Source organism: Moschus berezovskii, chromosome 1, assembly GCF_049115385.1.
Source record: "Moschus berezovskii isolate FMDL1 chromosome 1, NW_MosBer_1.0, whole genome shotgun sequence".
NCBI classification, from domain to species: domain Eukaryota; kingdom Metazoa; phylum Chordata; class Mammalia; order Artiodactyla; family Moschidae; genus Moschus; species Moschus berezovskii.
The window spans coordinates 163,627,920-163,652,579 of record NC_142460.1 but is presented as its reverse complement, the minus strand read 5'-3'; the positions used below and the strand labels follow the sequence as shown (position 1 = coordinate 163,652,579).

At 46.5% G+C, this 24,660-nt stretch overlaps 1 protein-coding gene across 2 annotated transcripts in view; it reads left to right on the top strand.

Moving 5' to 3' along the window:
* DSCAM (DS cell adhesion molecule) overlaps window positions 1-24,091 on the top strand; it is a 337,475-nt gene extending 313,384 nt beyond the window's left edge. The window contains exons 27-29 of one of the 2 annotated variants that reach the window (XM_088828353.1): window positions 5,401-5,598; window positions 7,141-7,443; window positions 23,793-24,091. In XM_088828353.1, the coding sequence (XP_088684479.1) occupies window positions 5,401-5,598; window positions 7,141-7,443; window positions 23,793-24,091 (800 nt within the window). Of the gene's footprint in view, window positions 1-5,400; window positions 5,599-7,140; window positions 7,444-23,738 lie in introns of both variants that reach the window. The other variant, XM_055420373.2, reaches the window with a different exon arrangement.
* Window positions 24,092-24,660: the final 569 nt, after the last annotated feature.

The following is a 24,660-nucleotide window of genomic DNA, read 5'->3' as shown; positions in this document are numbered from 1 at the left end:
TCTACTTCATGGCAAATCGATGGGAAACAATGGATATAGTGGGAGACTTTATTTTGGGGAACTCCCAAATCACAGCTGATGGTGACTGCAGCCATGAAATTAAAAGACACTTGCTCCTTGAAAGAAAAGTCATGACCAACCTAGATAGCATATTAAAAAGCAGAGGCTTTACTCCGACAACAAAGGTCTGTCTAGTCAAGGCTATATTTTTTCTAGTAGTCATGTATAGATGTGAGAGTTGGACTATAAAGAAAGCTGAGTGCCGAAGAATTGATGCTTTTGAACTGTGGTGTTGGAGAAAGCTCTTGAGAGTTCCTTGGACAGCAAGGAGATCTAAGCAGTCCACCCTAAAGGAAATCAGTCCTGAATATTCATTGGAAGAACTAATGCTGAAATTGAAACTCCAATACTTTGGCCACCTGGTGTGAAGAACTGACCCACTGGAAAAGACCCTGATGCTGGGAAAGATTGAAGACAAGAGAAGAGGAAGACAGAGGATGAGATGGTTGGATGGTATCACCGACTCAATGGACATGAGTTTGAGCAAGCTTTAGGAGTTGGTGATGGACAGAGAGGCCTGGTGTGCTGCAGTCCATGGGGTCGCAAAGTGTTGGACACAACTGAGCGACTGAACTGAACTGAAGTGAACTGAACAAGGAAAAATTAGAACAGCATGATGCGATGATGAGTCACCAGTAGGGTTGTGGGGACCAGACAGGATTTGCAGTTAGAAATGTTTCTATGTACACAGTCACACCCTCCCTCTACCCCCAACCCCCAGGGCCAGGACACTTTGCAGATACTTAAGGTAGTTCACATGGTAAAAAGTCTAACTGCAGTGTGGGAGACCTGGGCTCGATCCCTGGGTTGGGAAGATCCCCTGGGGAAGGACATGGCATTCCACTCCAGTATTCTTGCCTGGAGAATTCCATGGACAGAGGAGCCTGGGAGGCTACAGTCCCTAGAGTCGCAACTGAGCAAGTAACACCTTCTTTTTCACCAGAGATATCATTACCTTGGGGAACCTGAATACACTTTTTTACTTACAAATGTGCAAAGGTACAAAGGTGTGTGATCACTGTTAACTATCACCCGGGTTTGTTTTGTCATATTTACCTGGACATCATTCATCCATTGGCACTCATTCTTTCATGCAAAGAGTGTTCACCAAGCAGCCAGGTATATGCAGGGCTAGACTGGTAGACAAAGAAGACGCTTCCCCTTGCACCCCTCACCTCCCCTATTTACTACCAGCTGATGCCTTTCTGCATTTCTGGCGTTCTTCAGCATCTGTTGTTGCTAAGTTGTGTCCAATTCTTTGTGACCCCATGGGCTGCAACACCCTAGGCTCCCCTGTTCAACATCTAGTTCTGTGATTTTTCATGGCTGTTTCTTGTCAAGTTCTCTAAAGTGAAGTTCTAGCCTTCCTGGTCCACCTACCAAATCTCCTATCATCATCTCCATTAAACAGGATGCTCTCCATCCCCGGTCAAGTGTTTGTCGCTCAGGAATCACGAGCTCAGGCCCAGGTTGGTTGATTCCTCCCACATGCCTGCAGTTCAGTAGCTGGTTAATCTCACTCACATGTCTCGACAGTGTGGATGGTGGGTGAGGTCATCACCCCAGTCCCAGAGAGGAAGGCAGTGGGCACTTGATGAGGACACAGCCCTCAAGGAGTGATGCTGGACCAGACTCAGAGGAGCTCACCCCAAAACCCCACTCTCAATCCCTCCACATTGCCTCTAAGCAGAGACGATGCTTCCAAAAGGACCTCTAGGGACAAAAGTCACTTCCCATATATATGAAATAAGAAGAGTTTACAACATGGATTGAATCTTTCCTGTTGTGACATAAAAAAAATTTAAAGTGCCACATTCCATCACCCATGCTAGTACTCAACATACAGTAGAAAAGTACCCGATGGGTATGAAGAGTCTAGTGTGTGAATCATAAATATTTAGTCATTAAATGATAGGAATATTCAGGCCCCTCCTCATTCCATCCTCTCTATGAGACAACTGGTAAATTCATCCTACAAAGCCGAGGCCTCAGCATCTGAAAGAGACAAAAACCAGTGGCAGGGAGTAAAAGCCGATTAATCCCACAATTGCGGTCCACATGGCATGTTTTATAACCCTATTATCCGCCAAATCCTCTCTTATCCCAAGTTCAAGATAATTAAAATAATTTCATTCAATGGGCAGAAGCTTAATAATTCAGGTTCAGACCTGATGTTGAAAGGCCAAGAGTTATTTATATCACTTACCCCCTACCATTGGTTGCTTACCAAGCATGGTGCCTCATCACTGGAATTTATTTACAGTGTTGAAGTCCCAGATAAACTACTTTCCATGCAGAAGCAGTAAACCCCAACATTTATTTGGTTAATAGACTAACTAGGACGATGCACGAAGGAGATTATTGAGTGGAACCCAAGTAAGGTTTTTATTTTAGCTGCTATCTTAGAAACTATCCTACAGAAAAGTTCAGTTCAGGTCAGAAAATCTGATGATTAAAAAGTGTGTCAACCCCTCTGTAGTAGTCTACCTACAGAGATAATTTTGCCCATAGGATGCTTCCTTAGAGCAGGACAAACTGCAGTTCAAAAAGTAATATCATGACCTATATTCCCAACATTATCAGGCCACTAGTAAAGCTGTTTTCATCTAGGAGGGGAAAAAAAAAAAAGTAATAATGGACAAAATTAACTGGAAAAGACTTCTGGCTTGAATAGTGCAATGTGACCGTGGAACTTTCCAGATAGAGTGATCTCACTGGAGAAAGGGGTCCATGGGAATGAAGGTCTCTCTCTGGCCCACCGTTGGTGGGTGAGCTTGGCAGGAGGAAGCTCACAGGTGTAGGGGTTTGGGGAGTTTGAGGAAATTGTGTCCCGGAAGTGAGACTCTCAAGCTGACCCCTTTTTCCATAAGCATCCACACCAGGAGTAAACCTGATCCGTAGATGCACCAACAAGCAGCTTAAAGAAGAATAAAAATAAGAACCCTCAAAACTTATGTAAGGGACTGGGTAATTTTCTGGAAAAGATTCATTAGCATTTAAATAACAAGCTCCACTATTTAAGCTCCACTTATCACGTTGACAGTGCCTGGGAGACATGCAGCCTCCTACCCAGGAGAAGGTTTTTCTGTCTCTTTGAGGACCTCTCTCCTAGCATTTAGGCAGAAAAAACCAATTATCATTCATACCTTTCTGTCCAGAGAGCTTGGCGCTCCAGCATAACTCATTTACATTCTAATCAAGGCCCCCAAAAATCCTCCAATAAAATCGTCTGTGGAATTTTGCAAGTAACGGATGAAATGTGTCTGAAAATCAATGCCCCAGAGAATTATGCATCAAGACGGAGCATTTTGATGATCAGGAAATCTTAAAATATATCGACCGAACTGCCATCTTTATGCTTCTCTGCAACGTTGTAGAATGATGGATTAGATTCCAAGTCTGATAATTGGAAACTGGCAAAAAGGAAAATCCCCCACTTTAAAAGAAAGTCATTTCACCACTTTCAAGTGTTGTGCCCCATGACCCAGCATGGGATTATAAATGAGCTATTGTCACGCAGACACCGTGCCCGACTCTTAGGGGTGGGCTGAGGACACGGTTGGCCAAGTAATGGGCAGTCTTGGACTGACAGGTGGGGTCTTGAGTTCTGTTCTTATCACTTAGTAGCTGCATCACTTCTCTCTGAGCTTCCATCGCCTCAACTGTAAAGTGACTCTCAGCTGCGTATATTCATCCCATTCATCCAGGGTAGTCTGAGTCCAGGGATCACTGCGGGCTCTCAGTTAATTTTGGATGATCCCAGGATGTACGCCCTTACTCTGTCCTGCAGAGACTTGGAGGCTCAGGAGCGTCATGAGTCGAAGTCAACAGGCCATAGGTTGTCCCTCTGTTTTTTGTTCTTTAGAAAGTGCTCCATTAGTGATAAGCAGTCATCATAGATGGCAGTGTAGAGAGGTAGCCAGATCATTTTTGAAACAGAACTGCCTAAAATTCCTCTTTGAAAAGCAGAGAATTCAAAAATGGAGACAGACCTATGTTGCCTTCAGGATGGAGCCGCAGAAAAATCATAGGTAAATCAGAGGCCAGGTAACTGGGCCTCTTCCTTTTCCACAGAATTCCAGTGTCCAACACTCTGTGCTGTTGGACCATCTTTTTTTCTTATCTAAGAGTTGAGCTGAGAACTCAGTCTACCCACTTGACCTCTTGCCTCTGTTCCCAGACTTAGAGATGATGAAACCCACCTGGCTTCAGCCTGTGTGTCCATAAATCTCTGTGTTTCTGAAGATGGCAGAATCGGGACATCCAAACGTGCATGAACCCTTTGTTCTCCATGTTGAATCACCCAAGTCTTCGTCAGAGTTCAGACAATCACGTTGAAGAGATGCTGCCGTATGCAAAGGGATAAGAGAGTGTTTGGACAAAAATGGATCTTCCCTCTTCCCCTGCTATAGAGCATTGCAATTTAGTTGATGAACAGTCATACTTGAGGCAGTGAGTTAATATTAGATAGCAATCTATACAGGAGACCCCTGCTTGCTTTCCTAGAGCCGCTGTTAAAAACATGTCACAAACTGCCTGGCTTTTTTTGTTTGTTTGTTTGTTTTGCATGGCTCTAAAGAACCAGAATTTATGTTATCACAGATCCGCTAGCGACAGGTCCAAAATCAAGGTGTCAGCAGGACACACCCACTCTGAAGCTGGTAGGGGAGGACTTTTTCTTGCCCTTTCCCAGTGTGTGGTGGTGGTCTCCGAGCTCCTCAGTCCAGCTGTGGCCCTTGATTTCTGCCTCCATCACCCTCTCCTCTTTGTCTGTCTCCTTGTCTTGTAAGGACACCAGTTATGTTAGCTCCAGAATGCAGCCTACTCCAGTATGGCCTCATCTGAACTAATAACAAAAGCAGTGACCCTACTTCTAAATACGATCACCATCTGAGGTTCTGGGCTCAGGATGTGGACATATGAATCTTTTCAACCTGTAAGAATACCTTGAGTTAATACTGTAGCAAGGAAGCCCCACTAGAGCATACGTGGTCCAACTCTCTGCTTTTACAGAAGGTGGTAATTCTTAGGAAGTTTAAGTGATATGAGGGGTGTCATGAAACTATTATGAGCCCAGAGCAAGACTCAAATTCATAACTCCTGAGTCCAAATCTGATGTTCTTTCTCTACAGGGATTGTTTAAGTGCTTAAGTATCACATGAGTGCTTCAGACCCTAGGGGAAAGGAAACCAGTGCTCCAGACAGGGCAATCAGAGAGAGTTTCCTGGAGGCAGCATGAGTGAATCATAAAACTGAATCGGGAGAACCCCACTCCACACCTTGATCACAGCCGATCGCCTTCCCAAAGACAAACATAGACTTTGTTCTGGTTCTTCCCAGATCCCACCACCAGGAGGAATGCCAAGGCTGGGCCCACGGCGAGGAACCGGTATGCCAGTCAGTGGACCCTCAACAGACCCCACCCCACCGTTTCAACACACACCCTCACCACTGACTGGAGGCTGCCAACACCCAGGGCCGCAGGCTCAGTGGACAAGGAGAGTGACAGCTACAGCGTCAGCCCCTCACAAGACACAGGTAGGACCTGCATGCCTCCTCCTTCCTGAATGAGCAGGGCTACACTCTGAGTTTCAGGGCCCTACCTGCGCCCTTTCAAGATCACTTTCAAATTCCTGGACCATTGACCTGACAGGTACCGATGAAGCTGTACTTCATTGGCCAAATCTAGGGTCCAGAAAAGTCTGCAAAGCAAAACCAAAGGAATCTATGTTTCAGGCATCCAGAATCTCAGACTCATACTGCTCCCTCTGCCCTTCACTCCTGCCCTGCTGAGAGAAGCACAGAAGTCTCTAAATGTTCTCCCATGATTTCAATCACCCTGATTATACCTTGAGGGTGTGTGGCCCACTGCCATCTCCAGGATTAAGACTGAACTTGGAGTGGCATGACAAGGTCACAGCACCCTGGATGGGGAACATGGCTGATCCATTTGACAATGAAACAGGGCTTGATTATCTCATCTGTGCCATTTGCCAAGACCTCACCCTAGAGGGAAGACAGAGCCTAAGAATAGCACTGGGTTGCCCACCCTCCCTCCAATCTAAAATTTTGAAAAGAAATTCTATCTAAACTTAATAGCTGTAGGAAATTTTCATACTCATTTTCTTTTGTTCTGGATGATAAACTTCAAAAATAGTCTTCCAGAGGTGGAGCATCACCACGTACATTTATTTTTATGGCAGTTATTTCTCTTACAAGAACCTCAGAGTTCCACTGAGGTGACTTCAGAACTTTTGAGTGGGTTTAAAATGTAGAGAGTCCTCTTACCCAAGATGTACCTTTTAGGGTCCTGGCGGGTCTCTGGTCCCCATAAAGGGTGAGCCTCAGACACAAAGGGTGAACCTCAGACACAAAGGATGTGCCCCAGGGTTCAGCTGTGATTCTGCCTAGTGACCAATTCCATGCACTTACATGTTCATTTCTAAGGATCGGCCTGTATTTCTGCCCCCACGGAGGCCAGAGGAGCTGAACACAGAGCTCAGATCATTCCTGACAATAAAAATGTCGCTGTGGCCCAGGAAGACTTGCAGAGAAGGAAGGGGGCACTGCCATTCATGCATATTGCATTCCCACCTATCTTGAATCCGCCTGCAATGCAGGAGACATGGGTTTGATCCCTGAATCGGGAAGATCTGCTGGAGGAGGAAATGGCAACCCACTCCAGTATTCTTGCCTGGAGAATCCCGTGGACAGAGGAGCCTTGTGGGTTATAGTCTATGGGATCCCAAGGAGTCAGACATGATTGAGCAACTAAGAAACAACAAGCCAGCTGTCTTAACTAAAAGCAGAAGTTTTCAGGGGGATGTATTACTGATCTATGGCAATGTCCCATACTGGGGACAGGTGCCTCCAGCAAGTCAGTGAAACCCTGAAGCCACATGGCTGAGGCTCATGAAGGTGGCCTCACAGTGACAAAGGCAGTCCTCAGATAAAGACACAGGACTCCTGCCCAGCTGCCCAGTGATGGGGAGGACCAGCCACAGGCCCCAGTCACCACCCAGGCAGTGCAGACTCCCAGTGATGACTCATCGTCTTGTTTTCTCTTTTTTCATGGCGCAGATCGCGCGCGAAGCAGCATGGTCTCCACAGAAAGTGCCTCCTCCACTTATGAAGAACTGGCCAGGGCCTACGAGCATGCCAAGATGGAAGAGCAGCTGAGGCATGCCAAGTTCACCATCACGGAGTGCTTCATCTCGGACACGTCGTCTGAGCAGCTGACGGCAGGGACAAACGAGTACACAGACAGCCTGACCTCCAGCACCCCCTCGGAGTCAGGGATCTGCAGGTTCACCGCCTCTCCGCCCAAGCCTCAGGATGGAGGGCGAGTGATGAACATGGCAGTTCCAAAGGCACATCGGCCAGGTGAGGCGAGACATGCCTGGACCAGTGTCGGGGAAGCACGTCTTCCCAAGACACACTTTTCCACTGTGAGAGCCTTGTTGGTGTTTAGACTAGTCTTGTGTTTATTGATTGCTGAATCATGTACCATCCCGAAAGCTAGAGGCTTACAGCAACAGTGATCATTTATTTCATGTATGAATCTGAAACCAAGTCAGAGCTTGGTTGGGACAAGCATCTCTGTTCCAGCCGTGTCCATGGGGAAGCCCAGTTAGGATGGAGACGACATGTTCAGTCACTCACCTGGAGGGTGGGTTCTGGCCATGTCCTCCCAACATAGGTTTCTTCATGATCTGGCTTGTGCTTCCTCCTGTCTAAGAGCCAGTGTCCCAAGAGATGGACAGTGGAAATAGCCATTTCCTTAAGCCTGGGCCTGGAAACTGACACAGCACTTCTGCCATATACTGTCGGTCAAGTGACCACAAAGCTCTGGGAGTCCAGGGTCTAAGAAGGAAGCTCTCAGCTGCTTTGAGAAGTATTGAAAATTGGGGATGAGGGTTTCAGAAGGAGAGCAGTCTCTGGAACTTGGCTTCACCGAGTTGCCCGAAATGACAGTGAATGTCTGGTATCAGGTTGGCAATACGTTGGTGTCTGCCTTGAGCAGCATAGTGAGTAGAAGCTGCAAACCCTGAGGCCTGCAGGGCCTGGCAGATCCCATGAATGAGTGAACAGGGTGAGGAGCAGACCAAAGGGAGGGACGGAGACGTGGAGAGCTCGAGAGTTCAATGCCTGTAGAGGAAAAAGACTCCAGCAAACTCCTGCCAACTCATCCCGAGTGGAAATGGGGACCTGTAAGAGGAGATTCTCAAGAGGAGACAGATAGTTTGGCTTTATATGGAGACTCACAGTTTTCAAGTGTTTGCTCAGATTTGTGCAAATCATCATACAGAACAAATAGAACACATCTTTAGACTGCATCCAAACCACGGCAACCAATTGTTCCCATCTGAAAAATCCTTTTTTCTTTTTCACCGTGAAGTTCCTGTCTATAGATTTGACTTTGTGCTCTGGCTAATCCGTTCTTGTTGAACCCAATTTTATTTCTCATTTTCCTATTTTCTGAACCACTATATGGGTTCTATTTCAAAAACGTATATCCATTTTAAATCACCACGATTCCTTTGGGCTTTTCAGCAGAAGGTCAGGCTGAAATGAGCTTTATAAATGCATAAAAATATATAAAATAAAAATTGTCTATCCAGCAACTAATCTCCCAAACCAAGTCAAGATCGACACCAGCTGACTATGAAGAATGATGGCTTCATTTATTTCTGTGTTGTCTACCTCCTCAGGGAGAAGATGTTGTTATCGGTGGGTGTTTTTATCCAAAGGACTTTTTGTTGCTGGCATTTATTTGCAAGGCAGATGCAAGTGTAGGGTATATATCATGACTATTTTAAGGCTGTACAGCTTGAGGTTGAGGAAGACAGGAGAGGAGAAAAATGAGCCTCTGGGCTTTTGTTTAGTCTTGCTGAGCTGCCGTTGGCTCATCTGTAAAATGGAAATGACGTAGATTCCCGCTATCTGGGCTTTGTGTAAGCTGTGTGTCGCCTGATGCAGATGTCAGCAGCCGTAGTGGTCATCGGGTCTTGCCTGGTTGACGTGTTGTTAGGGCTCCCACAGTGACCCCAGTGATGGTCTCAGGATGAGGTGCTGCCCCCACACCTTCCTTCCTCCTTTGGTTTATTTTCCTTCCGTGGCCATTGATTCCTGGAGAGCACCCACCTCATTTGCGTGTCACCCAGTCCTACTGTGACCAAGTGGGACTTCTCAGGAATTCAAGGATGGTTCAATATAAAATCATTACTATTAACAGAATTGGAGGGGGAATACATGATCATTCAAGGCAGAGAAAGCATTTGACAAAACCCAACATTTTCTCAAAAAAATAAGAACACTCCACAAACTAAGAATAAAAGAGAATTCCTTCGACTTGAGAAAGGGCATCTATGTGAAACAGCTAGCATCATACTTAATGGTGAAAAATTGAATACTATTTCCTTAAGATCAGGAATAAGATGAAGATGTCTGCTCTCACCGCTTCTACTTAATATTGCATTGTAATTTCTAGTAAGGCAAATTAAGAAAATGGCATCCATATTTGGCAGCTAGAAATAAAGCAGTGGCAAAGATTCCACCTGCCAAGGCAGGAGATGCAAGAGATGCAGATTCAGTCCCTGGGTCGGGAAGACCCCCTGGAATAGGAAATGGCACCCCACTCCGGTATTTGAGTAGCCTGGCATGCTAAGTCTGTGGGGCCGCAAAGAGTCGGCACAACTTGAGCAGCAGTTAAGTACTTCACACTCCCATCTGAGACACACGCCACACTTCCCCTTGCATACAGCAAGCCCCCCGGGGGAGCACGAAGTATGTGTGCTGGTCTTGAAATAGTTAAAGGTTTGTGTCTTGTTGATGACTTGTTGTTCAGTGTTTTCTGACTCATATTAAAAAATGTTTGAACTGTTTTCATGAGATTGTTGCCTGAATCCATCAGAACAATTGAAAAATCACAGCTAGAGAAGGTACTATTGTCTTAATATATACACTATTTATGTACTGTTTTTTAATCTCATTTTTAAAATTAATTAATCAACTATTTATTTATTTGGCTGTGTTGGGTCTCAGGTGTAGCCAGTGGGATCCTCCTTGCATCGGGTGAGACCTTTTGTTGAGGCCAATGGACTCTAGTTGTGGCATTCAGGCTCAGTAGTTAGAGCACTCAGGCTTAGCCGCCCCACGGTTCATGGGATCTTCGTTCCCTGGCCAGGAATCAAACCCACGTTCCCTGCATTACAAGGTGGATTCTTAACCACTGGACCCCCCAGGGAAGTCCCTTAATATACTATTTAGACTAAAATGGTTTCATAACTTTAGGTATGAATAAGCTTTTAAATCCACCTGAATTCTAATGTCCACAAATTGTGTTGTCCACTCTAGATGCCAAAATTATTATTGAACATTTGATATGCTTTTAGAAAAATATGTCATCCTCTGGAAGCCTTCCTGTATCTCCTTTATAATGGAACTAAATTAAACACTGGGCACAAAACCCAAATTACAATGTAGTATCCTGCTGACTGGAGACTGTCAAAATTAGCAATTCCTTGAGCAGGTCTTTCAAACCAAATTCTTTACCTTGTTCCCTCGTCTTTCTGACTGCTTCTCAGTCATCCAAGTCTCTGGATATCTGTTTCCTTGCCACCAGTTCTTCTTTTTTTTTTCTCCATTTATAATCCCAAGCTTTTAAGTTCTTTGCAAATCAGGATTAAGTTAAATGAATTTGGCTAGACTGTGGCTGCAGGAAAATAGGAAACGTGTCTTAGTTATCTTTATTTCCCCCCAGTGCCTCTCAGATATCTGACAGCATAAAAAGTGCTCAAGAAATATTTTCAAGTGACTTAATTAATTGAATATATACTCATATCACTGTCTGATGTATAGTAGGTGCTTAATAAACGTTGTTGAATGAATTCATATATGATGATTGTGATGACGGAGAAGGCAATGGCACCCCACTCCAGTACTCTTGCCTGGAAAATCCCATGGGCGGAGGAGCCTGGTGGGCTGCAGTCCATGGGGTTACTAAGAGTCAGACAGGACTGAGCAACTTCACTTTCACTTTTCACTTTCATGCACTGGAGTAGAAAATGGCAACCCACTCCAGTGTTCTTGCCTGGAGAATCCCAGGGATGGGGGAGCCTGGTGGGCTGCCGTCTATGGGGTCGCACAGAGTCGGACACGACTGAAGCGACTTAGCAGCAGCAGCAGGTTGTGATGATGAAAAGATTGGCCAATTGGTTCAAATATTACAGCTGTTAGAAATTATTAGTAAAATGAAAGAGTACATTTAAGTCTACTCCATCTTCCAGCTTAACTTTAAACAAAGTGATTTATTTTCTAATCTTGCTCTTAAGTCAAAACAAACTCTCTTCCACCAATGGGGCTAGTTCCCGATGAAATGTGGACAGTTACTACCAAGGCAGGTATCAAAATCTAGTTTTAGATTTTTAACACATATGAATTTTGAATTTGCTGCCTTTTTAGAACTTGTGCATAGCAAATCAAATTCAAGTCTTGTAACTTTCGTTTTCTTCAATAAGGCATGGCTGTTTCCATCTTGGGGGTTTCCCTGGTGGCTCAGATGGTAAAGAATCTTCCCGCAATGCAGGAGACCTGGGTTTAATCCCTGGGTCAGGAAGATTCCCTGGAGGAGGGCATGGCTACCCACTCCAGCATTCTTGCCTGAAAAATCCCATGGACAGAGGAGCCTGGTGGGCTACAGTCCATGGGGTCACAAAGAGTCGGACATGACTGAGTGACTAACATACATTTACACTTTAAAAACAAAGCTAACAAACCCTCTATTTCTCCGAGGAGCAGCTGGAAAGTTTAACAGCATCTTTTCCTCTTGGTCAAGGTGGCTCTCATACTTCGGTAACGGTACCGATTTTTGGTTTCAGGTAGCACCTGGAGCCAGTTTCTGACATTCTTGGATTCCTGCTACTTCTTTATTCATGACGCTTAACTTGTGCAGTCAAGAGATGCCACTGCAGGAAGCTACTTAGATCGATTTAAAATTTCAAACTTGCAACCTAATACAGCCTGGCCCGGCCAACAGCAGGGGCAGGGCCCCCACACCCCTTCTGATCTCTGCAGGTGGACACCAGGGCTCCAGTCTTGAATGTCTGCACCTCCCTGACTGGCTCCCTGACCCCGCTCCTCCTCCGCAATGAATGCAGTGGAAATTTTCTGATTGGAAATGGCCATTGCCTGCCTCCAACTTGCTGGCTCTCAGAGCAACCAGTTAAACGAAGCAGTTTGGGGATTTTAGTTTTAGGATCCATTCCTCCCATACCTCATGCTTTCCTGAGTGTGTGTGTGTTTAACAAAAAAGAAGAGTGTGGAGTGAGAGGCAGGGTTCCCACCTGAAGGACCAGCCCACCTCTGCTCAGGTCACATCCCCTGCAAAGGCTGGCCTTGTTCCCAGCTGTTGTGTGTACATGTAGCCATGTACCCACATGTGCATACCCACACACGCACGTGCTCACGCACACACACACACACAAGGCTTGAGGTCCCTGGCCTCCATCCTTCTAGAGGTAGCCTTGCTCTTTCCCACCCAACCTGCCTGCCTCCCTCCTTTCCTCCAGCCTGTATTTTCTGGCAACCACTCCACAACAGGTCCTGCTTTCAGAGCGAAGGGTACACCCCAGTGTGGGGGGTCCCTGAGGGTGTCACGTGGGAGCTGGAGCTGCCTCTGACCCTCATGGACCCTTCCCCACTAGGGCCTCTGAATGCCCCCGACAGTGAGTTCCCAGCTCTCCTATCCTCTAAGCAGATTTTCCAATCCTGCTTTTTATCCAGAACTACTCTATTTCAGAAGAATCATGAGCACAGACAAACTTAAAGCTCCACTTCATACCTCAGTGTGGTTTTGAAAAGTTCGCCAGCAAGTAGGAGGATCACAATAATGATGAGCCCTTAAAAATGCATGAAGCCTCCCAGGTACAAGCCAAGAATGGTAACAGAATCTGCGGGCGGGACCTCTGGTATCCAACTCACATTACTTATTTAGAGTTGTTCCTGGTTGCCGTTTGGGAGTGAAGATTCATTTACCAAGAGGGGTTTGTTTACGAGTTTTCATTACCACTGCAACATTAATATTAAACTGGAAAAGCGTTAGATCTGGTCGGGCTTGGGTGTGGGCAGACTACACGCTCCCCTTTGTAAGGAGCTCTTTGATGCTGTGGTGTCCTTGCAAGTCTGTGTGGTTTTTAAGTGAAATTGCCAGAAGTCGAGGCAAGCATCCTTGGTGCCTTACTTTTGCATCAATCTCCAACTCCATCCAAGCACAGACATCAAACCTTGTTAGAGCTTGATGAAAGTTCCTTTTTATGTGTCCCCAGAGGAGACTGGAGCCCACAGGGACCTTGCTTCACTGTCATTCTGCATGAATTTTTTGTGAAAGCGTGCACACATTCTCACACTTGCTGACAAAGAATTGTCCAGCAGGGAGAAGAAAGCTATTGGAACGTGCCTTGGAGTTCCAGGCTCCCCCAAATGCATTCATTTGTCCCTTTTTTATCCCTAAACTTCTAACACAAAAGTTCTTGACCGGTTTTCACAGATGAGATAGTTCAGAGAATGAGAAAGACTCTTTTAAGATTCAAGGTTTTTATTAGAAACGATCAGATCCTTTTCCTTTGTATGCCTGTATGCTAAGTTGCTTCAGCTGTGTCCAAGTCTTTGCGAACCACTGGACTGTAGCCCGCCAGGCTCCTCTGCTGATGGGATTCTCCAGGTAATAAGACTGGAGTGGGTTGCCATGCTCTCCTCCAGGGGATCTTTCCAACCCAGGGATTGAACCCGCATCCCTTGTGTCTTCTGCATTGGCAGGTGGGTTCTTTACCATTATCGCCACCTAGGAAGCCCTTCCCTTGTATAGGTAAGAGTTAAAGCTCGCAGGGGTCACAGAACTACTTGAGCAGATGCAGTATTTCAAGGCAGGATTTCAGCCAGCTCTCACTCATACCTGCCCATGGCTCTGAGCTCCCACCTCTTCAGGGCAGGTCAGACACAGACCTTCTGATTGCTGGTCCATCAGGCACATCCCTTACTTTTCTCCATGACAAACTGAGGCTGTAATTCCTTGTAGCGTAGGAGGGACAGAGGAGTACAATTCCTTATTCTGATTGAATTCAATGCTTTAAAAGTAAAATTAGGGCTACCCAGGTAGCACAGTGGTAAAGAATGCACCTTCCAATGCAGACAATGCAGGAGAGGTGGGTTTGGTCCTGCGTGGGGAAGATCCCCTGGAGAAGGAAATGCAACCCAGTCCAGTATTCTTACCTGGAGAATTCCATAGAGGAGCTGGAAAGCTACAGTCCATGGGGTCACAGAGTCAGACACAACTGAGCACAAAATAAAACTGAAGTGAAATAAGGACCACTTGGAATTCAGAGCTTGGACCATCTAAGCTAGGGCTTCTCAACAGCAGCGCCATTAACCTGTGGGGTTGGATGAAGCTTTGTGGCCGGAACCAGCCTGGCCATGGCAGGATGCTAAGCATCCCTGGCCTTGGTCTAGAAGCCAGTAGCAGCTGCCCTACCAACCGAGACACCCCCAAAAAGCTTCAGGCATTGCTGTGTGTGCCCTGGAGGGCAAAATGACCCTCAGCTGAGAACCACTCTTCTCGACTGTAGACTTTCTTTTCCCAGGGTGTGTGTGGCAAGTGGCCAGAACCCTCATCGCAGCCAGATTCACAGAGTGCAAGCCCATTACAGAGTTCCTGAGTTGGTCCATTCTTGTTCTGTGCTGGGAATGATTTTGCCATTTACTTCCAAAGCTAAAGTGCGTTCAAACGTCGCGTGTGAGTCTAAACAGATAGAGAAGGTTCAGGAGGTTTTGCTTTCCTGATAGGCAGCTGCAGGGTGCAGGTGGGGGGTGGGGGTGTCCTGGTTTTCAGCTAAAAAGAGGCAAGTTTAACATAGCAGTTTTCGCACAGTGGGGCCGAGCAGGGCTGAAGGCCCCAGGGGTGGTGGATGACACTCTCTGAGCTCAATGCCTGCTGATGCATGTTGGGATGGATCACCAGGGGAGTCTGTGCTGGCTTGCAGCCCATGGCCAGGACTTACCTGCACACCAGTGAGCAGAGTTATCTACCGAGAGAGAAACGGATGCCAACTTATTTAGCCTGAACTTTTGGGGATGTTAGTGGCACCGAACCTGGAGGGCAGTGATGAGAGGATGAGAAATGGCCCTTTATGTCAAATAATAAGGCGTAACTTGGAAATAATGGCTAGATCGCCTCTCATCCTTCAGGGCATGAGTCAGCACAGCGCCTGGGCTCTGGCGGCGGGGAGGGCAGGGGTGAGGGTTGCGGCTCAACGCCCAGGTACCGCAGAGGCCCCCGGGCAGGTGGACCGTTGAGGGTCAGGGCCGGCTCACAGCTGCAATCATGACCCAGACCCCTTTGCCACTGCCCTGTGACTCGCTGACCTTGACCTCTCTCTGCACGTAGCTCTGTGTCTGTCAGTCATCTCTCCGGTCCGTCTGCTTCCCTCTGGCCGTGCTCCTCTGGCCCCTCCTCCCGCCTCTCTCCCTCTCTCTCCCGTCTCTCTGCTTCTCTCTGTCTCTCCCCCAACCCTGCCCTCCTCTGCCATCTCACCCTGCCCTGCCCCATCCATCTCAGCACCATGCTGACCAGGCTGGCCGGGCAGCTCGGTCTTTCTTCCCGCTCATCTCACCTTCCCCACTCCACCTCCCCCCACGACTCTAACACAAGGGCCATCAACCACCTGGGGAGCAGAGCACGGGGCGTGACCATCCAGGGAGCACAGACAGTACAGTTAGGACCCGTGAAAGCCAGTGGGTGGAGACAGGCAGCACTCAGACCCCAGGCCGTCTTTGGGTTCCCACTGGGTTTTAGGGAGTAGCTCACACGGATCAGGTGATTAGGAAGGTGCTAGAAGAGATGGAATTGCAGGCAGACAGGTGAGCAGGGCAGGGAGGGAGCTCTGGGTTCCCCGGGTCCTTCCCTCCAGACTTCACGGGGCTCCCCTGCCCTTTTCTCCTACAGCCGCAACATTGCCTTTCAATATGCAGCCTCCACTCTGATACCGTCCCATCTCTGTCCTCTTGTCATACATGCACACACACACAGAGATACACATGCACAGACAGACACACGTGCATGCACACAGACACACAGACACACATGCATGTACACAGAGACACACACATGCGTGCATACAGACACACACATATGCACACAGAGACACACCCATGCATGCACACAGAGACACACCCATGCATGCACACAGACACACATGCGTGCATACAGACACACACACATGCACACAGAGACACACATGCATGCACATAGACACACATACATGCACGCGCACCCGCACACACACACATACATACACTCTCTCTCTCTCCCCCACGGGAAACCAGTCAGCCTGGCTCCTGCTCTGCACTCAGCTACCTCCTAACCCCCTCACACCTGCACTCACTGTTCTCTACTCCCCACCCCCATGCCTTTTATTTTCTGGATGAAACTTGCAACACATGCGTGCTAAGTCGCGTCAGTCTTGTCCCACTCTCTGAAACCCTATGGTCTGTAGCCCACTTGTAGGTGCATCTGTCCATGGGATTCTCTACCTGGGAAGCAACAGAAACCAAGCAAGAAAGAGGGAGTGAGAAACTGGAGAGGTGGCCAGAGGAGCGCCAAGAGGGGGAGTTATAACCAAAGAAGTGAACGTGAACCCACAGTCCTGGTTTCCTGGAATCTCCCCCCACCAAGGCTGGGCAGCAGGGGTCTTTGGGTGCCCACTGGGCAGACCCTGCTTCCCCAGGGAGCAGGGGACCAGGGACAAGTGACTCTGGCTTGGCCTCAGCAGAGAAATATGGATGACAGGACAGCCCACCGAAGGCGCACCTTGGGGACGGTGGAAACCACAAGCATATTGGCTGCTGTTACTGACCATTCAAGAGAAAGCCCCTCCTGTCTTTGCTGGAAGGGGCAGAGCCTGTCCCACATGGCAGAAATGTTCAGAGAGGCATCCTGTGAGGCCCCTGGCCCATCCCAGTTGGGAATACCGTCTGTGTTTGGAACCTGTGACCTCTAACAAATCACTGCAAGCTGGGTGGCACGGAAGGACAGACATGTACTCTCTCACAGTTCTGGAGGCCAGAAGACTGAAATCAAGGTGTCAGTGGGGTTGTACTCCCTCAGAAATTTCAGGGAATAATCTGTTCCTTGTCTCTTCTGGCTTTTGGAGGCTCCATGTGTTCCTCTGCTCATGGTACCATAAGTTCAACCTCTGCCTTCCCCCCTTTTTGTGCCTCAGATTCTCCTCTATTTTCTTTTTTTATAGGGACACATGTTTTTGGACTAGGGTTACCCAGGGAGCGCTAGTGGTAAAGAACCCACCTGCCAATGCAGGAGACCTAAGAGATGCAGGTTTGATCCCTGAGTCAGGAAGATCCCCTGGAGGAAGGCATGGCAACCCGTTCCAGTATTCTTGCCTGGGAAATCCCATGGACAGAGGAGTCTTGTGGGCTACAGTCCAGGGAGCCACTGCTGAAGCAATTGAGTATGCATGCACAGAGCAGTTGGATTTAGGGCCCACCTTAAATTCAGGTGATCTCATCTCAAGATCCTTTACTGAATTGCAACAAAATCCTTTCTCCAAATTGGCTCACATTCCTGGACACTGAGGGTTGGCATATGGACCTGTCTTTGGGGGGACACTAATCAACCCACAAAAGACAGAAACTAAAGTAAAAGAAGAGTTCTCGATTCATTCACCTGGCTGATTTCCAGCCCTATAACTTCAGACTCTCTGGGAAGGGAGACATCTGACAATAAAACTTTCACCTGTATTATCTCATTAAATCAGCTCTTATTCAGCTCTTATTCCTGTTTTATGAATAAGAAAACTGAGCCCAGTCTTAAGTCTATCAGATTCAACGCAGACAGTGTCATCCAGGGGCTTTCCAGGTGGCTCTAATGGTAAAGAATCTGCCTGCAATGCAGGAGACCAGGATTCGATCCCTGGGTGGTTGGTTGCTCTAGTGGTACCAATGCAGGAGACATAAGAGATGCAGGTTCAATCTCTGGGTGGGGAAGATCCCCTGGAGAAGGAAATGGCAACCCGATCCAGTATTCTTGCCTGGAGAATCCCACGGACAGAGGAGCCTGGGGGCTACAGTCCCTCACAAAGAGTTGGACATGACTGAGCGACTGAGCACAATGCTATCCAGACTTTCACCCTCAATCTCCACCGTTAGAAACGCCATTTAGTTCCTCCCACGTGAAACAGGTGGATGGAGAGCTGGGGGGTAAGGAAAGCAGCTGTGTAGGTGTCTGGATTGTCAGGACAGTTTCACATTCTGCTTCTCTCTAAGTGCTTGGTTGTCCATGCATCTACAGACATCTGCAGAACCTAAGAGATGGACAGATGATTAGAGAATCCAGCTTCCTAACTGGTGCTGGGACTAGACCCTGGAGAAGGGAATGGCAACCCACTCCAATATTCTTGTCTGGGAAATCCCATGGTCAGAGGATCTTGGCAAGCTATAGTCCAGGGGGTCACGAAAGAGTCGGCCATGGCCTAATGAGTAAACAACAAACAACTGGGCCTAGCACAGGGGGTGGATTTTAATGGCCATAAAGCATCTTTAATAAACAGCGCTCCCCACGATCACTCTGGTGCTTTCTTCCACGTCACTGCATGAATTATTAAGAGAGCTCATTTGCGGCATTCACACAGTCGAAAGAGCTACTTTATGTGCTAATTAGAAAACACACACTGTCAAAAGGAGCTAATGAGAGCATCATACAACTTAATCAAGCTTTTGCTAAAAAACTGGATCTTTCAGAGATATTGACTATTCAGAGATGCTTGGCAGGCCTGCAAGAAGCCAACACAGAAGCCCTTGTACATAAAGACGTGGTACTGAGCTGTTTTCGTTATGAAGGATTTCCAATTCTCACCATGCTTTTCCAGCTACCTTGTTCACTCCATCTAAAGCGGGAACCCCTGCAGGCAGGGGGCAGGTATCAAGCGGTTTGTCTTTTGATTTCAGACAAATTCGTTCCACATAATCAAGCTCGTGAGCATCCCGCAATCCGGCTGGGACTAAGATGCTAATACTTTTTAGGTATTTAATAGGTCCTATTCATTCAGTGGGGACTTGCTGAGATGGAGACCCATTCCCGAATCTGTGACAACGCACTGCAAATATGCCAAGCAATTGAGATTCAGTTGGGTCACAGAAACAGCATAAGGCACTCTTGACCTACATTTCAAAAGAAACGTGGAGGTAAATGCCTTGCACAATTTCTCAGCATTTGAGCAAAATGTTTTTAAAATAATATTAGTTATGTAAATAAATGAAAGAGCCAATTAAATCCAATGTGTTTATTGGACTCTTGGAATAAAGACAGATGCTCACTTTCAGGAAATTGGGTATATTAAAATTTCAAAAATAGTTAATTAGGGTATGTTGATTCACATGCAAAAAAAAAAATATTCTTCATGCTACAAAGGAATTGTTCCAGTTTATGTTTTTAACGACATAAAACATAAAATCTCAATTAATGCTTTCATGATATTTGTTTACAAATAATTAGCCCACAATAGAAAAGGCTGAATAATACATCCACAACCATAAGACAAGACAGAGAATTTTCAATACCACCATCAAAAAAGGCACTAGGGACATATGGTTTTATTTTTTTTCTTAGTTAAGCAGTTTTATTTTTCAGGACTAAAGCTGATACACAGCTTTATATACCTTCAACATTAGGGTCTATAACAGTAAAATTCATGCCACCATTTTTTCTAAGTCAAAGTCCAGATACATCAAGTCACCAAAACCCATTTCACAAGAATGCCAAATTACATCATTTCTTTCTCTAAGAGTATCATGGACAATTTATCGTCAAGAATTTATTATTGGGCTTTCCTTTGATCCAGTTCACTGTATGAAGCTAGCACTGAATTAAAAGTACCTTGACTTCAGCCACTGGGGATGTTTTAGTGGAATACAGGCTAAAAATATTAATGAGATCATATATAATTGCTCACTGTCACTTCATGAGATCCTGAAAAAGCCAATGGGAAAATGCTAAGTGGATTCTTGCTTCAAAAATAACAAATAACATGACAGTGTAATGCAAGGACTCAGAAATCAACTCGGTAAATTTCCCAGAAATAAGGTCATCATTTCTCTTATCCCAGGGGAAAAAAATCTTAAGAAAAGCCAGAGCATTTTGAAAATCCTTATGCTCATTTATACTGTGCAAAATGAATTTCCCAGTAATTTTTCAGCCTGTCTTGCTTTTGTTTCTGGTTCTGCTAACCATTGAGCAGCCTCTCCCTGCTGTTTAAATAGTTATTCTCTTTCAGTGAGTAAACCTCAATTTCAAAGATTCTGGGATTTACGTGTTTGGGTATGTGGGAGGGGGGCGGGTTGTAAATGTGTGCTCAGTCTTGTTTGACTCTATGGACTGCAGCCCACCGGGCTCCTCTGGGGTTTAAGTCACTGTCTAATTGCACACACTTCACTTCTTTGTCAGCACCACAACCAGCTCACAGGAGCCCTGCCGGACACAGGAGGCTCCAAACAAGGGCTTGGCTGAGGAAGGCATGGAAAGCTGGGGATATTTTGAAGCAAAAGAAAACAAGAATTGCCAATTATTTTAGACTCAGAAAGTTAAGGAATGACTTATGCCTTAGATATGTTACTAAGATCTCCGCTGCAGGGTCCCCAACCACATCAAACTCAGCAAGTCTGAAACAAAACCCACGATCTTTTCCCACCAAAATGTGATTTTTCTCCTAGACAGTTTTTTTTTGCAAAGAATGAATGGTCCTGCTGTCTGCCCAGGTTTCCTGATCTTGACGCTTGGAAGGGAGTCATCCCTGACTCTTCCTCCTTTTTCACCTGTCCCACCTGTGGCCATTTCCAGAGCCCTCTCCTTGAGCCTCCTCCACATTTCACAGTTTCATTCACTCTCATTTCCCTTTGGTGCTCAGCCCACCATCACGGCTCCTTCACCTGCACATTCTCCCACCTGGTCTCTCAGCTCCAGGACTGCCTGCCCCCAGGCCATTTTCTAACCAGAGTTGCTCACCAGGTATGCCATGAAGGAGTTACAGGTGAGCCTCTCACCCCTAGTGTGGCCAGGGAAAGCCCACTGCACTCATCCCAGTGTGTTGCACAAATATCCCTTGTCTGTTTGCTTCTCAAAGCGAGAGTAATTGGAAGCACTAGGCTACGCAATGAACACTGTTCCTAAACTGCCAGCAGATCAGATCCAGGCTTCAGTCCAGCTCAAACCTAGAGGATGTAGTTTGCAAAGCCTGTCTAGTGACTGGGCTGAAACCGTGCTCATGCATTTAGGAAACCTACAAGATGTATTAAAGACTTGAACCAGGGTCATGAACATAGGACCAAAAATGAGTCAACAGACAGAAGTAGAATTAATTTCAAGTAGAATTAACCTGGGTAGGAGGTGTCAATATCTGAGGTTCCAGGCATCAATTTCTGGTAAGATGAGGATGACATTTAAAATGATCAGGCACAAAGGAGAAAGTGGCCTTTGGAAATGGGTCTGGGAATAGGGGCTGGCCTTCATAAACTGGGATTATAGACTGTGGCATTTAAAATTCATAATGGACAGTCATGTGGAAATATCTTGCAAAGCATCTAAAATTGAAGTCTAGGGCTCGAGAGAGAGAGAGCAAAAGGAAAAGATGGATGTGAGAGCTATTCATAATGAGATTAGATGAGGGCTGAGCCCCAAAGAGAGGACTGAGCTCAGGGCACGGAAGAAACCCTGTACTTGAGGATGGATGGAGGACAGGGTCCAGGAAAGGATTGACAAGTGTCAGTCAGAGATGCAAGAAGGGCTCTGGGAGAGCACAGTGACATGGAAGCTGAGACTTCTGAGAACAGAAAGATCAACTGCATGAGGTGTTGTAGGTTCTATAGAAGGAAGAAGAAGTGATAAGAAGTGCTAAGAAGAAACCACGGAACGTGACAATTAGAGGCATAGTCCAACTTTCAAAGAACAGTTGCTGTAGTTGATGGTGATGGTAGCTGTGCCAGTTCAGATTTTCTAAGAAGCAGATGCCAAGGCAGATTATATATGCAAGGGATTTCAGGAGGCATTCTTGCAAAGAATAAAGAGATAAAGAAGAAGCAGTGTTACCTAGCTCAGTTTCAGCTTCCCACTGCTCAAGAATCCAACGCTAAGAGACAGGTGTTGGCCAAAGAAAAGAGAGCTTTATTGAGGAAGCTGGCAAACCTCGGGAGAAGGTGGACTCATGTCCCAAAGAACCAAATCCCCCAACCCCAGGTTTTGCTCAGAGATTATACAGAAAAAAGAGGAAGGTTCTACATGCTGAGGAGAGGATTTTTGATGCATAATTAGCTTATGGACATTCTTCTGTGGTTGGTGGTGAGGTCACAGGAAATCAACATCATCAACCTTCTAACTGATCAGGGATTTACATGCTTGTGGTCAGTGTACAATTAACCTCTTGTAGGATACAGCTGAAAATATTATCTATAGCCCTTGAGGAAGAAGTAAAGGTCCTTTACTTTGATTGATGGCTAAACTGTCATTATTTTGTCTTGCTTGACTGTTGTTCTTTGTTTCTGCATTTTATTTCTCTGACTAAATTTATTCTTTGGAATTTGGGCAAGGCCATGGAAGCTAAAGTTTTTATACAAATAAGAGACAGGCAGAGGACATGGCCAAGGTCTGTTGCAGGAAGGCCTCATAGGGTCCAGCTCAGTTACAGGAAAAGCAGGCAAAGAGAGTCCACAGACTAAGACGCAGGTGTGACACCTCTGAGAGGAGAGGGGAATGAGGAAGTGAGCAGGGAGAGTCTCAGCTGCAGCCAGACAATGGGGAAGCCCTGAGCAAACCTCTCACTGGGAAACCCCAAATCAACAGGATTAGTCATCCAGGGAACCTGTGGTCTCAGGCAGTGCTGGGAGCAGCCCAGAAGGTGACCTCAGTGTCTCGGGAGGGGGGAGAAGTTGGATTCTTCCTGCAGCAGGTTCTCCTGAAGAGGGTTGTTTCCCTGGCACCATAGAATCCAAAGTGAGTGGTCCTGAGAAGGAAGCAGAAACCCTGATACTCAGTCTAAGCTGTTCTCTCTCTACATGGCACTGACTGAAACAAAGACACCAGCATTTTAGCAGGCAGGCAAAGCCTGGTAAGGAGGCCATGTACTGTGGGATTTCCACCAAAACCAATCATAGAAACCAGTAGCTAAGTGACGGCCAAGGTCACATAATTCCATGGAGGTGCTGAGACACCATCATTCGTTGCTCAGCAGCCCTGCCTCCTTCTTCAAGCTCCGCACACTAAGCATTGCCCACTGTATCCAGGGTTTGGTCTGTCACCGTTTACACCCAGCATACGCTGCTACCTTTAGCCTAAGTTTTTCTTTCAAAGTATCTTGAGATCTCTGTTTCTCTGGTTAAGTACGACTTTCATGGCTAAAGTCAACAAGCTGTACAAAAGCCAGCTCTCCTTGTGTCTGGTGGGAGGTGGGGGGTGAAGATGATGCCTTTGTAGGAATTCTGACCAAGGGTCTTGGGAAAGGCACCCGGAGGGCGTGGTGACAGTCACCTCTAAACCCTGAGTGGCCCATCACATATGCACAGGGTCACCAGGCATCTATAGACCAAGTTGAAAAACCCACCTAATCCTCTGCATTTCCTTCCAGGTGACCTCATCCACTTGCCTCCATACCTTCGAATGGACTTCTTGTTGAACCGAAGTGGTCCAGGCACAAGCAGGGACCCAAGCTTAGGGCAGGCGTGCTTGGAGCCCCAGAAAAGTCGGACCCTGAAACGCCCCCCGGTCCTTGAGCCCATCCCCATGGAGGCGGCCTCCTCCACGGCCTCCACGAGGGAGGGACAGCAGTGGCAGCAGGGGGCTGTGGCCACATTACCTCAGCGCGAGGGGGCAGAGCTGGGACAGGCAGCCAAGATGAGCAGCTCCCAGGAATCGCTGCTGGACTCACGGGGCCATTTGAAAGGCAACAATCCCTACGCCAAATCCTACACCCTGGTATAACCAACGGCATGACTGGACAGCGGTTGTAAATACGGTTTAACAAAGTCAATCAAAGCTACCTTTTTTTTACGGAATTCCAATATTTATAATGAAAAAAAATTGCCAAAATATATTAAAAAAAAAAAAGAGAGAGAGAGAGAGAAAATGCTGAAAAAAAACCACAGACAGTGCAAAGACTCTCCTGCTTTTTTTCTGTCTGAGTGTGAGATCCATCTGTCTGGGCATCTGATTTTTTGGGAAAGAAGTCCAGTTTTATGATCTTCACAGGCTATTGCATTTTTACTGATTTTCTACAAAGTGCATGGGGGTCTCATTCAACCTTCTGACCAGAAGTTCTATCACACAAGATTCAAAAAAAAAAAAACAGGAAAAAAAATTAACCCTCTTTGTGAATTTAAAAGGAACCTTGATTTGGGAGCCGGGGAAACGTTCGTCATGTTTGCACATCTTTCTTTCCCATTAGAAACTGGGTCCCCGATTTGACCTCCTTCTGTTGTTACTTAGAATGAGTACCGTCAGTGAAGGGGTGGGGGGAATCAATTTGTTTTGGTTTTCTTTTTGGTTTATTT